Source organism: Hypanus sabinus, chromosome 4 (assembly GCF_030144855.1).
Source record: "Hypanus sabinus isolate sHypSab1 chromosome 4, sHypSab1.hap1, whole genome shotgun sequence".
NCBI classification, from domain to species: domain Eukaryota; kingdom Metazoa; phylum Chordata; class Chondrichthyes; order Myliobatiformes; family Dasyatidae; genus Hypanus; species Hypanus sabinus.
In genome coordinates this window covers 18,290,995-18,304,782 of record NC_082709.1, presented here as the reverse complement: position 1 = coordinate 18,304,782, position 13,788 = coordinate 18,290,995, and the positions used below count along the sequence as shown (strand labels likewise).

At 41.1% G+C, this 13,788-nt stretch overlaps 1 protein-coding gene across 1 annotated transcript in view; it reads left to right on the top strand.

The window, feature by feature from the left end:
- gpd2 (glycerol-3-phosphate dehydrogenase 2 (mitochondrial)) overlaps nucleotides 1–13,788 on the top strand; it is a 130,292-nt gene that overhangs the window by 58,708 nt on the left and 57,796 nt on the right. Inside the window, exons 4-5 of the mRNA XM_059966526.1 lie at nucleotides 6,523–6,647; nucleotides 6,840–6,937. Coding sequence (XP_059822509.1) covers nucleotides 6,523–6,647; nucleotides 6,840–6,937 — 223 coding nt within the window. The remainder of the gene's footprint in view (nucleotides 1–6,522; nucleotides 6,648–6,839; nucleotides 6,938–13,788) is intronic.

Genomic DNA, 13,788 nt, shown 5'->3' with positions numbered 1-13,788 from the left:
CATCGCCTGGGCGTTGAGCAAATCTTGATGGATGCTGCTTTCTGATGACAGCGTCTCGTGTAGATGTGCTCAATGGTTGGAAGGGCTTTACTTGTGATGTACTGGGCTAAATCCTCTACCAGTTGGTGTCCACTCCTGGTGACTGGCTTCTAAGCCTCATCTTTCACTTCCACCCCCTCTTCCTGTGCCTGTTTTTACACGTGCTGCTAATGAAAAGGAACTTCCTTCTTTTTCTTCATTCTAGCTGCCAATGGATGAGCTCACCTGATAGCCAAATTGTTCTGTGTACAATGACGGAAGAGCTTGTGGTGGCTGAATACTGCAGAGTATTGGAGACCGAACAAATCACATTGTGAGCACCCCTGCTGAGGTCTGCATTAACGTCTTGGTAGTAGTCTGGTTCTGAATGCAGCTTCAGAGTTATAGAGTTATACACCAGGCCCTTCAGCCCAACTTGTCCATGCTAATCAAGGTGCTTTTGTGACCAAGTCCCATTTATCTCCATTTGGCCCAAATCCATCTAAACCTTTTATATCCATGTTCCTGCCCAAATGTCTTTTAAACATTGTAATTTTACCCCCATCTACCTCCTTCTCTAACACCTATCACCCTCTGAGGGAAAAATATTCCCTCAGATCCCCTTTAAGACTTTACACTCTCAAATAAAACTTGTGTCTTCTCGTTTAGACTCCTCAACCTTGGGTGGGGGGGGGGGGGGTGAGACTGTGACAATTTATTTAGCTGTGGCTTTTTAATCATGATTTTATAAAATTCTGAGGTTTCCACTGCATCATCCCTTGCTCCAGGGGAAACAATCCCAGTCTGTCTGGTCTGTCATAACTCAAGCACTCCAGTACTGGCAAAATCCTCTCCAGTTTAATCACATGCTGCCTATTAGTATGATGACCAGAACTACACACAACATTCCAGGTGCTATCTCACCAACATCTTTAACATGAATAACAACTTTTGTTCCCACTGCTCTGTCTGATGAAGGCAAGTGTGCTTGTTATCATCAGGTCTACCAGTGACACCACCTGTAGGGAGTATTTTATGGTTTCTCTGTTCTTATAGAACCTCACAGGGTCCTGTCATTCTCTGTCTAAGTTTTGCCATAGTTGAACCTCTGAAAATGCATCATTTCATACTTGTCGGTGGTTAATCTTCACATATCACTCCATGGTCCGCTTTCCCAGTTGCTCTCCATCCTTTAGTAGCCTTGGATAACCTTCATCCCCCATCCACCACACCATTTTGATGTCAGCTACAAACTTGCCAATTGTGCTTTCTACATTCTCATCCAGTTCACTAATGTGAATGACAAACAATAATGGTTGACCCTTTATTTCTGAGATTCTCCTGTCAGGGAAGATGTTATTTTGTGAAGGAACGGCGACTATTACTTTGCTTATGGTGGTTGTTGTTTCATAATGTCAAAATATTAAAATAATACAAAGGAAAACACAGGAGTATGGGAATGTGGGTCTAACTTTGTGTTTACTTTCAGTGAGGCATGCATGTATCATGTGGTAGTGTGATGACATATGCAATTCACGTGCTTATACATATAACCCATAATGAAATATTGACACAAACAAGAATGCTTAATCAACCAATATATATACAAGATTACTCACATATTACTAAAATATTCAATACAGAACATTCCTTCCTGCTTAGCTCCATCTCAATAGAGAATGCATCTCAACTACATGCACAGTATATTATTTAATACAACTGCTATATAGAGATGTCCACAGCATTGTAAATTTTAAATTCTCCCATTCAGGCCTAAAGATTCGATCACCGTAGAGGATTGTTCGCTCTTGTGGGATAATGTCTTCCCTGATAAGGGGTTGGGGGGGGGGGGTGACACTCTTCTTGTCAGGTGAAACTGGTGGCTGTGAAATGATCTCAGGTTCTGTGGTCATTGTAGGAGGTGATTGAGACTGCAGGAAGTGGTTCTGACAGCAGTAGCCAATTCTCTCTCCTCAACTGATTGATCTGTCATCCCCAATCTCCACTGAGTTTGAGAGTGGTCCAGTTCAGGCCTTAATCTTTCTGAGTACCTACTGTTGATCACCTCTGTAGTCCCTCACCAGGACTGCTTGTCCAGAAGTGAAACATCGAACCTCCTTGTCTGAGGAGCCCTCAATTTGTCTCAGCTGCTTGTCCTGCAAACTCCTTCTGAGACTGGGTTTGAAGAGATCCAAGACTGAGCAGAAGAGATGACCCAGGAAAAGCATGGGTGGTGAGTTGCTGGTTGTGGAATGTGTTGCATTACGGTGTACAAGAAGGAAGTTGGCAAGCTTCTGGTTCAGTCTGTGCCCCACAAACTATGGTCCACTGTCACTGACTAAGTACTGTGGAACTCCATTCCTTGTGAAGAGGCATCTGGTTAAAATGGCGCTACCAAATGTGTGAGACAGATTCCTGGTAGTCAAAAGGCTAAGAAATCCAACTAAAACCATCACTAAGAATACCTCTTCTGAGGTAAATTGTGTTAAATTATCGCTGCAAACATTGAAGGAGTGAACGATGGTGAGGCGAGTTCGGCAGATGAATCATTGCGGATGGAGTTCTGATGCATGTACAGCTGGCCCAGGAGCAAGGTTGGATCGCACTGGGTATCATAAGCTGGGGTCCGGGAAGAGATTTGATTTCAGTGCTCGTACAACTGTCCCAGGTGTGCGGTTGGATCATTCTGGACACCCAACTGATTTGAAGAGCTTGAGAGTAGCTTCAGGTTGGGCAATGAAATCTGGGCCTGGAGCAAGTCACTGGGCAGAGTGATCCAGGCCTGGGGGCATTTTGCAGCAGCAGTGCCTGGGTCGTAGTGCACTTCCTTCCTCTTGCGCTTCAAGTGTTTGTCTTTTATTTTTGTTTTTATTCCTTTTTTTCTTTAAATTAGGTACTGTCAGGTTTCTTGCTTTGTGACTACCTGTGAGCAAGCACATCTCAAAGCTGTATAATTTATACATTCTTTGATAATAAATATACTTGAATCTTGAATCAATGGTGCCGAGGCAGTAGTGGAGGCTATTGGGAACATTTCTGGCCATTTTGTAGCTGCATCCACTACTACCAAGAAATTTGTGCTCATGAACGGTCTGGCAAAGTTCACATTAATCCTCGGACAGGGCAGTGCAGGTCATTCCCAGGGCTGGAGAGGCACTGCTCTTGTCATCTACTGGACATGTTGACATTCTGTACAGTGCATGACAAGTTGCTCAATCTGCTGATCTATCCCAGGCCACCAGACAAAGCTTCGAGCCACACTTTCATTTTAACCATAACTAGATGACTGGTACGTAGCTCTTTAAGCACCTTTAGTTCTCAGCTTGTTTGGTACAACAACTCTCAATCCCCACATAAGGGAAGTTCATATCGGTGCTGGTAACAATGGAGGATCTGGAGTTTCTCCTGTACATTGAAGCCATTTTTGGTGGCCAGTAGACCTGATGCAGTATGGGGTCTTTTCTGATTTCCTTTTGGATCATCTCTGCCGTTACAGGGAGACTTTCCATTTGCATGAAGGGATGTGCCCTCTTTTGTAAATTTGTCAGGTGTTTCCCTTTGCAAGTATAAACAGGACATCCATTATCAATTCCATGATTAGTCATCCTCTTGAATTCAGTCTTCTAATTGTGTCCTCCATGAAACAGAGCCCATCTCTGCATTTGTGTTTCTGCTGTCAGTGGAACACCCTTCTGTGGATTGAAAATGGACACCAGTGGTTGATGGTCCGTAACGAGGGTAAACTCTCTCCCATTCAAGTACTGGTTGAAACGTTTTACAGCCCTAACCAGGCTCAAGGCCTCTCTGCCAATCTGTGCATGAATTTTCTCTTCAGCGGTAAGGAAACGTGATGCAAAGGCTATGGGCTGTTTACTGCCATCACAGATAATGTGACATGACTGTACGTAAGGTGCGGCATCACAGGCAGGCTTCACTGGACGATGTAAATCATAATGTGTCAGTATAGTGTCTGACGTCACCATTTCCTTCACCATTTTGAAAGTGATCTCATACTGCTTCTTCCATTTCCATCTCTTTCCAATCTGCAGTAAAGAGTACAAAGGGTAGAGCGCAGTACACAGGTTTGACAGGAGTCTGTTATATTACTTGACAAATCCTAAGAAGGACCGCAACTGTGAAGTGTTCTTTGCCCTCGGGACATCCACCACAGCTCAGCACACTTGTGTAATCCTTGTGTGTCAATCATGTGACCACAGTAAGTGGTGTTTGGTTTGAAGAATTCATGCTTGTTGCATTTTGCTCTGAGCCCATAATCTTTTAAACACTGTTTTGTGGTTTTGGAGATGTTCCTTGTCATTTTTACCAGTAACAATGATGTTATCCAGGTAACACTGAGTGCCTGGGCAGCCTTGCAGCACCTGGTCCACAGCTTTCTGCCAGAGTGCAGGTGCAGATGCTACTCCAAAAATAAGCCTAACAGTGATAGAGCCCTTTGTGAATGTTTACAGTGAGAAACAACTTGGACTCTTCTTCCATCTGCATCAGCTAAGTCCACTTTGCTGAAGTGTTTTCCTCCAGAAAGGGTTGCAAAGGTAACTCCTGTACTGGGCAGAGAGTATTGGTCAACTTTCAGTCCTGGGTTGATTAAGCTTAAAATCACCACATATCCTGACAGATTCATTCTTCTTGGTTACTGGGACCAGTGGCATTGCTCATGGGCTCGACTCAACCTGGGAAAGAATTCCTTCAGCCTCTATGTGATCTAACTCACTGCCTACTTTATCACAGATAGTATAAGGAACTGGACTGGCTCCGCAAAACTTTGGTTTAGCCATTTTAATTTAACACTGTTTTACCCTTGATATATTTGAGTTTTCCAGGGTCATGCTTGAACACTGGTGTGGCATCATCCAGTATCTTCCTTAATTTGCTTTCACATGCCTTCATTGCAGCAGGTGTGGCGTGCAAATTGTGAATGTATCTCCAATCAAGTTGCAGTTCTCTAGCCAATCATGTCCCCACAATGCTGGCCTCTTGTTTTTCCCACATACATGCTCAATGTGGCTTGTCGGTTGGTGTATTTCACTGATATGAGTGCCATTCCCACAGGAGTCATCTTTTCTCCAGTGTAAGTTCTTAGTTGGATATCTGCAGGCTTCACTTTAATATCTTTGAAATGGCATTCAAACTCATCTTGTGGAATGACTGAAACAGCTGAACCGGTGTCTAATTCAGTTTTAATTAATTTGCCAGAAATATATTTTGCCAAAAAAAATTAGCTGGTGAATGCAGTGATATCCATAAATGTTTGTAAAATTATATTATTTTATACTAACATGTTTTTCAAATTCCCACTTTTGTGTTTTCCCTTTTAGGTAGATTTGCTTCTAAGTTGTGGTTTCAGTAAGTTTGTCGGGGGAGTTATTTTCATTCTTTCTTATATTATTGGATGGTGTGTGAAGATCATAAGACATAGGAGCGGAACTAGGCCATTTGACCTTTTGAGTCTTCTCCACCATTCCATCAGAGCTGATTCATTATCCCTCTCAACCCTGTTTGCCGACTTTCTCCACGTAACCTTTGATGCCCTTACTAATCAAGAACCTATCAACCTCTGCTTTAAATATACCCAGTGACTTGGCTTCCCAGCTATCTGTGGCAAAAAATTCCACAGATTCACTACCTTCTGGCTATAGAAATTCCTCCTTATCTCTGTTCAAAAGGGACATCTTTGTATTCTGAAGCTTTGCCCCATGGTTCTAGACCCTCCCACTATAGGAAACATACTCTCCATATCCACTCTATCTAGACCTTTTGATATTCAACAAGATTTAATGAGATCCACCCTCCTCACATTTTTCTAAACTCCAGTGAGTACAGAGCCCTTTTATTCCCAGAACTACTTTTTTGAGCATACTCCCAATCTGTCCAATCTGCATACTCCCTGCTTCTTCAATGCTACCTGCCCATCCACCTGTCTTCATATTGTCCAAAGACTTGTCCACAAAGCCATCAATTCAGAAGAAATGTAATGGTGGAGCTTGTGGTGAGCGCTCACTATACTGGAAAAGTCTCCAGTAAATACAAAGCTAACCATTAGTTTTTAGCTGGTTACCCATTCTCTTCCTGCAGTGTGTGACCTTTTGGACTTAGAATGTTCCAATAGCTGATTTTCAGTTACAAAAGTTACTCTACTGGGTTCCCTTCCCTTATCCCTCTGCCACATGTGTTGGCAGTGTATCTGAGCCAAGTGTCCCTGGATTCTAGAAACAGAATCCACCTGGAACTTTGACTCTATTTTTAGATGATTTCTGGCTTGGTGATGATGATAATTGTGTGTCATGTTGTTTGACGTAGACAATCATGGTATCAGGACCGTGATTGTTCTTCACAAATTTTCCTACAAAGTGGTTTGCCAAGCCACAAAAATGGCATGATGGCCTTAACTGGGCAAAATGATATTATTTTAAATTATTTTCTGAACTATTGCATAAACCCAACAATTGAGGACAAGTTACTAAGAACTGTTTTTCATCTTTCCAGGTCTCAAAACTGCACTGATAGAGAGAGAGGACTTTTCTTCTGGAACAAGTAGCAAAAGCACTAAACTTATACATGGAGGAGTGCGATATCTACAGAAAGCATTCATAAATTTGGATTATGAGCAGGTATAAATAATAAACACAATTTGAGCTAAAATAATAACTTGGGCCATTTTTTGCTTTTTATCAGGAGATGAATATACAGTACATTAAATACATTAATTGATAAGCAACTAATTGTTCTTTTCAAATAAGTTAAATGATTCAGGAAACTATATTAACAATATTTGTAATTACAAACTGTGTTCATTTTTATAGTATAAACTAGTGCGAGAATCACTACGAGAACGTGCCAATTTGCTTGAAGTTGCTCCTCATACTGCAAGACAGTTACCTATAATGCTTCCTCTTTACAAGTAAGTGTTTCTTAGTATTGTAGGAATGTCAAGTGTGAATTTTGCTTCTTGTTTGCTCAATCGTGTACTCACTAATTGTGAAATATCGTAAGGAGGTTCAGGTAGCTGTAACAAGTAAGGTTAATCTTGATTGATAGGTGGAAAGAAGTTTTGTTCATAACCAACAGACACTTTCAAGGACTCTTTATTTCATGTTCTTAATATTTATTGCTTATTTATTATTGTTTCTTTTTTCTTTCTTTTTGTATTTGCACAGTTTATTGTCTTTTATTTTCTGTTATGGTTACTGGATTTATTAAGTAATCTGCAAGAAAATGAATCTCGATGTTTTATGTATATGGTGACATAAACGTACTTTGATAATAAATTTTCTTTGAACTTTGACAACATTTTCCTACCATTGCATTAATCTAGCTTACAATTTGTTTCCTTTATGTAAATACCCACATTTCTATTGCCAAGTTTATAATAATAACGAGTTTCTCCGTTTGCAGCTCTTGTGTTAGTTAAATTGCAATCCTATTTATTCCTTGAAAAATGACTTAAGGGCTCATGTTCTGTATTTTCATTGCCTGTATTTATGAAGAGTGTGAATCATTGTAATGCATACCATGTACTTTAAGCAAAGATGTCACTAAAGTGCTGGATTTCTGGGGCAGCCTCCTGCTGTGTTATGGCTTGACAGTAAATTTAGGATATAGATTGAGAAATGTCCCTTCAGACTCTTTGGAGAGCTCCATCACCATTAGCTGAGGAAGAGTTCTATTGAACTGTCTGCTGTCGCCATCTTTTGCAGGCAAAGCAACTGAATGCTGACTCTTGCCTCAGATAGTTGAAAGCTGAAGAACATGAATGACCATGCAATCAGCATTGACAGGCACAAGCCTGGATACTTGGGCCTTGGCAGCAGTTGTAAATGGAAGACATAGTGGTTGCTGCGGGTCCCGGTTATAGGGATATGGCTGTGAAGAGATTTGAACAAACCAGGAAGCCATTCAGCATGTTGTATATGTGCTGGCTGCCTCCCAGAGCAACCTATTGGTTTCATCCCAGATCTTTCAAACTTTACAGGCCAGGGTGGATCCTGCCTGCAAGTTCTGAATCCTCTTCCACTTAATCTTCAGTCCACAAGCTGTCTACTAAAGGAAACCACTTCAGCTCTGGCACTTCACTCTGCAGAGACCCCTTATATACCCACCTTGATATGGTTCCATCACATATGCCCTCAACCTCCTGTTCAAAGAAAACAGGTCCAGCCTCCTGTTCTGTTCTGCCTTTGTCAGTATAATCAGTTATCTCAGGAACCATTCATGTAAATCAGTGGTTCCTAAACTGGGTGATATTGCCTCCCTGGGGCAGTGTGAGTTTCTAAAGGGGCAGTAAAGATTTTTTTTTAATTTATTGAGATACAGCACTTCTGGCCCTTCATGTTGTGCCACCCAGCAACCCCTTATTTAACCCTAGCCTAATCATGGGACAATTTGTAACCACCAATTAACCTACCAACTGGTGTGTCTTTACACTGTGAGCAGAAACCAGAGCACCCAGAGGAGACCCATGTGGTTATGTGGAGAATGTACAAACTCCTTACAGGCAGGGGGTTGTGGAGAGGAAGTGGTTGGGGTGGGGGGGGGGAACATTCAGTAGGATGGGGACACCTGAGGGATTAATGCAAGAAATCAATTACATTTGATCATCAGTGCCTCAATTGATTACAACGATCACATAACCCACCATTCTCATAGACTTTGCTCAATTGATTACATGTAGCCCACCATTCTCTTAGACTTTGCTCAAAGCACATTATAGTTTTGAAAAGCAATGTGACACTTCTCTAACGGGCACATCAAGGGAAATCTGGACTGAAGAAATTGTGTAATTTCTGGAGCTGGCCCACACATTATTTCCAATCAATGCTGCAGTACAGTGTTCCCATACTCTAATCATGCAGTGACATAATTCCTTTGAATTGGAGTATGACGTTCAATGGGGAAAAGTGCAGAATCTGCCTTCTCAAATGATCTTAACCACAGTTCTCTTGCCCACAGCCCAACCGAGTTATCACTTTATGTGCCTTCAGATAGAAAGTCAGATGTTGACTGAACGATAATTGTTCCCTTTGTTGACCGCAGCACTTGAGGTTGGACATGTGTGTTCGTGTCTGCGTCGCGAGCGAGGAGGACCACTGAATCCTTGGGTGGGTGACTTAAACAATAGGCGACTGAGTGTGGTGGTTGATTCGCAACGAAAATGGCAGAAGCAGACCAAACAATAAGACCATGAGACACAGGAGCAGAACTAGGCCATTTGGCTCATTGAGTCTGCTCCACCATTCCATCATGGCTGATTTATTATTCCTGCTAACCCTATTCTCCTGCCTTCTCCCTGTAACCTTTGATGCCCTGATTAAGAACCTATCAACCTCTGCTTTAAATATACTCAATGACTTGGCCTCCATATCTGTCTGTGGCAATGAATTCCACACATTCACCACTCGCTAGCTACAGAAATTCCTCCTCCTCATCATCTTTGTTCTAATTGGACATTTCTCTATTCCAAGGCTCTCTGGACCAAGAATCCCTCCCCCACCCCCCCATGGAAACATCCTCTCCACAGCCACTCTATCTAGGCCTTTCAATATTCATTAAGTTTCAATGAGATTCCCCCATCACTCTTTTAAACTCCGGTGAGTATGGGTCAGTGCCATCAAACACTCCTCAAACATTAACCCTTTCTTTCAAGGAAGTGAAGTATAGATAATATGGTGTGGAGCATCTGAAATATAGATTTTTACCAGCACCTTGCAACTAACAACAGCCAATGTGTCTCTTGCTTCTGTCAAATGAGACAATGAAATCATCAAGGCTCCTTGAATATTTGAAGAGAATACACTTTGATAAAACAAACAAGAAATTGATTTATTTTTTGTCACTTTGTGAAAGCTTTCAGAAATGCAAAACACTCCAAAACATTTTTGCCAGCACTTCACAACAAAGCAATGATCGTTTGTGCGCTTCATACAACATTTCATTGCTAAAATTGGAAAGCCCCATACAATTGTAGGAGAACTAATTCTGCCAGCAGAAAAGGAGGTTCTGAGTATGATTTTACATAAGCCACCAGACTTAATAATTAAAGTGGTTCCTCTCAGCATCAACTCTGTTCAAAGATGATTAGATAAAATTTCTGGGAGTATGAAAGACATATTGTGCTACTTAGTTAGGACAGCACAATTTGCTCTGCAGTTGTGTGGGTTAACTTTGCCAAGCAACAAATCTTGGCTTTTTAATTATGTTTGCTTTATAAAAGATAAAAGCATGATTCAAGAGTTATTACTTGCAAGGGAACTAGAAACAGATACAAAGGGTGAGTTAATAATTTGGGTTTTTGAGCAGTTTTTCCAAAGAGGAGGACATTCTGCTTACCAACGTCCAGGCTTGTGCAAATGATGGGACACCATCAATGACAGGATGCTACTGTTGACCCGTCATCAATAGAACTAAATTAAGAAACTCTCTATGCAATTAATTGATTATTTTCTCTGCACAAAGAACAACATAACCATGTTGATGCCAGGCCAACAACTTAGAAGATGAATTCTGCTGTCCCCTTTGTACCAATACTTATTCAGACAACTTGCCCAATTTATAACACCAAAATAGGGGATCGCTGTTGACCAGATGATCAATTCTTTCTTCACTCAACCCGTGGCACGGGAGTTCTTCCTCACGATGGTGATTCTCTTAAGAATTATCGCTGACCGCACACTGTAAGTGTCCACTTTTATATTCGTTCCTTTCCAATTCAAATGTTGCAATCCAATGTCATTGGCTGTAGGTCGGCTAATTGACCTTTAACACCTTTTTATTGGCTTTGATGCAGAAGTGACAACTGATTATTTATGGCTCTTTGGTCTCTTCAGTAATCAGCTTGAATCAATTCAGGCAGGCATCAACCACAACATTCAGAAATCTGCATATGAAAAACAGGTCACAAATAACTTCTTATTGGAAATTATCTCTTGTCCATCAGATTACCTGAAGCATCACTGTGTCTACTTTAAAATATAGAAAGTGAAGCAACTTTATCTCACAAAATGGAGGATGTAAAACAATTCCACAAAATGGCAGCCCATGGCAAGAACAAAGACAATTGATCTGTCTGCTTCTTTGACCCATTTGAGTTTAATGTTTTCTTCCATATTTTAAATCTACCATAGGGGTTATTACTTGAAAAAAAGCTGTATCTAATATATTTACATTTCACTATGTAATTCACAGGCGACATCTTGTTGCAAAAACCAAAATGATCAGCTGCAGAAATCTTTAAATGCTGTTGTGGTAAACCGTGTATATCTGTCTGGACACACCCCTCTGCTGACTGCTCCTGTGGCTCCTCCCACAGACCCCTGTATAAAGGGGGTTTCTTCTTTTTTCTTTGTTACTGTGTATGTAATCAAAATGGTTTCTTTCTTTTGTTAAAAGCAGAAATGCTTCTTTGTTGCGAGAGAGTGCTGGAAGCTTGTTTGGATTAAAGTTTACTGATAACGAGAATTGTATTCCTTTGTAAACCAATTGGGATTAACGTTGTTCTTTTTTCTGAGTCTGTAAGCTATTGTTGGCGGGCTTTTGGGGAGATCGGCACGAGGGGTTGAGAGAGAGGATGCAATGCTGTAAGCTGGGCGAGGAACGGACCCCAAGCGGGATCCAAGGCCAGGAGGTACTCCGAGGAGGGGGGATGAAGCTAGATGTGCTTGGTTGACCACTTTGGATGGTCCTAAGCTGTGAGTCGAGGAGTTCGGAGGGGATCGAATGGTGGGCAGAAGACTTAAGTAATTGAGCTCCAACGGTTGTGCACGAAGTGGTTTGGACTTTGATAAGTTTGGCGCCTTTTCCTTATTTTTTTTCCTTCATATATACTGTATCGTTATTAATCACTTAGTTATAGTAACCTTTATAAATTGTACTCATTTAATCGCATATGGTGTACTGTCTGTTTTTGGGCGAGGTGGGGACATCACACAGCATCCACACCAACTGATGACCCAGTTTGGCAGGGCCGAAGGCTGCTCCTCCTAGACGAGAATGAGCTGAGCGAGCCTGAGGCGACCCAGGGGGTTACACCTGTATAAAGGTGATTGTGTCACTGCTCCTCCCACAGTCCAGGGCGGTCATCCAGGATGGACGTGCTCCGTTTTACTGCTAATAAAAGCCTTTCAGTATTTACTCTACTTCCAGTCATTTGGAGTTATTGATAGTGCATCAGCTGATATCACAGTGATTAAAATCAAGTTCCATGCTCTCAGTTCTCAACTATTTTGAGAGCATTGTATTGAGAATGATGAACAGTTTGAATGTTTGCTGTTGTACACAGAAGTCAGATGGTTCGATAAAGAAAACTACCTGAGACACTGCTATGCACTTTTTGAAACTGATAAATTTCTTTGAAGATCCAAAATGCTTCATTCAGTAATCCACTTAAGAATATTAGGCATCACATTGCTTATTTGTCAGAATTATTTGCCAGATTAATGAAATCAGTTTTCAATTGCAAGGACATAATGTGAATCTTATCAAAGTCAAATCAGTCGTCTCCATATTTCTGTTCAGGTTAACCCTATTTAAGCGCAACATTGGTCATCATGTAATTTATGAGCCTCTTTGAGTTGGAAGAAAAAGAAAGAATAGCAGGTGATGGTCACCCACCTGGGTGAGTTGCATAAAGCCATGTCAAAAGAAATTTCAGGATCTTTACTCAATCTAAATTGCTGAACACTTCTTATGAGGGATTGACAGGGAGGAAAGAGGAAGAACTGATCTTGCTACAAAATAACTTCGAGCTGAAGCTGAGATTCAAAAAAATCAAATCAAGACTTTTGGTTGCAGAATCTCTGAATGCTATCCTGCACTGTGGAAAAGGTCAAGATGTTCTTTATTGTCTTTCCAACATCATATTTATTGATGCACAGTTTTAGTGCAGTTGCCAAACTTACTTCAAGGCAGTGGAACAGACTGCAAATTACTGAACATGGGGATCTGAGACTCCTCCTGAGTGACATTAAGCCGGATGTTGAGAAGCTGATATCCCGGCACCAAACCCATCCATCTCACTGAAAGGTGAAAAAACAACGAAGCTACAAATGTACCCTCTAAAATTGTTGATGAAAATTTTTCTTATTGTATTTAAATAAATAAATAATTTTACTTGTAGCTTTAAATAGACTTGAATATTTTTTTCAATTATTTGTCACTGCTTTGAATTTGCGGTTCCTATTCTCTTTCACTGTGCATCGTAAATCAAAATTCTTGATTTTTTTTTAATGTTGTGGCTGGAAAGGGAGAGGGAACATGAGGGGGAACTTCTTCACTCAGAGAGTCATGAGAGTGTGGAACGAGCTACCAGCCTAAGTGGTGCATGCAAGCTTGATTTCAATGTTTATGAGAACTTTAGATAGATGATGGATGGGAGGGGTGTGGAGGGCTACAGACCCAGTGCAGGTTGATGGGAGTGTGCATTTTAAATGGTTTTGGCATGCTCCAAAGGGCCTGTTTCTGTGCTGTCTTTTTCTACGACTCTATTTCCAGCATTATTTTGTGGGGAGGGTTTTTATTTATTTTGACGAGGCAGTATTCCCAAGGCATAAACATTATCTTCATAGGCTCCTTTCACTGATGATATTTGTTCTCATCTGGTTATTCCTCAGCGAATCAAAAATAAATACAAGTGATGAAAATCTGAAATAAAAACTGAAAATGAAACTAGTTGGGCAGCATTTGTCCCAGTTCTGATTGTATCTTCAACCAGCAACGTTTTGCTTTTCATTCATACTGATCTGCTGGGTGTTTTCCGGG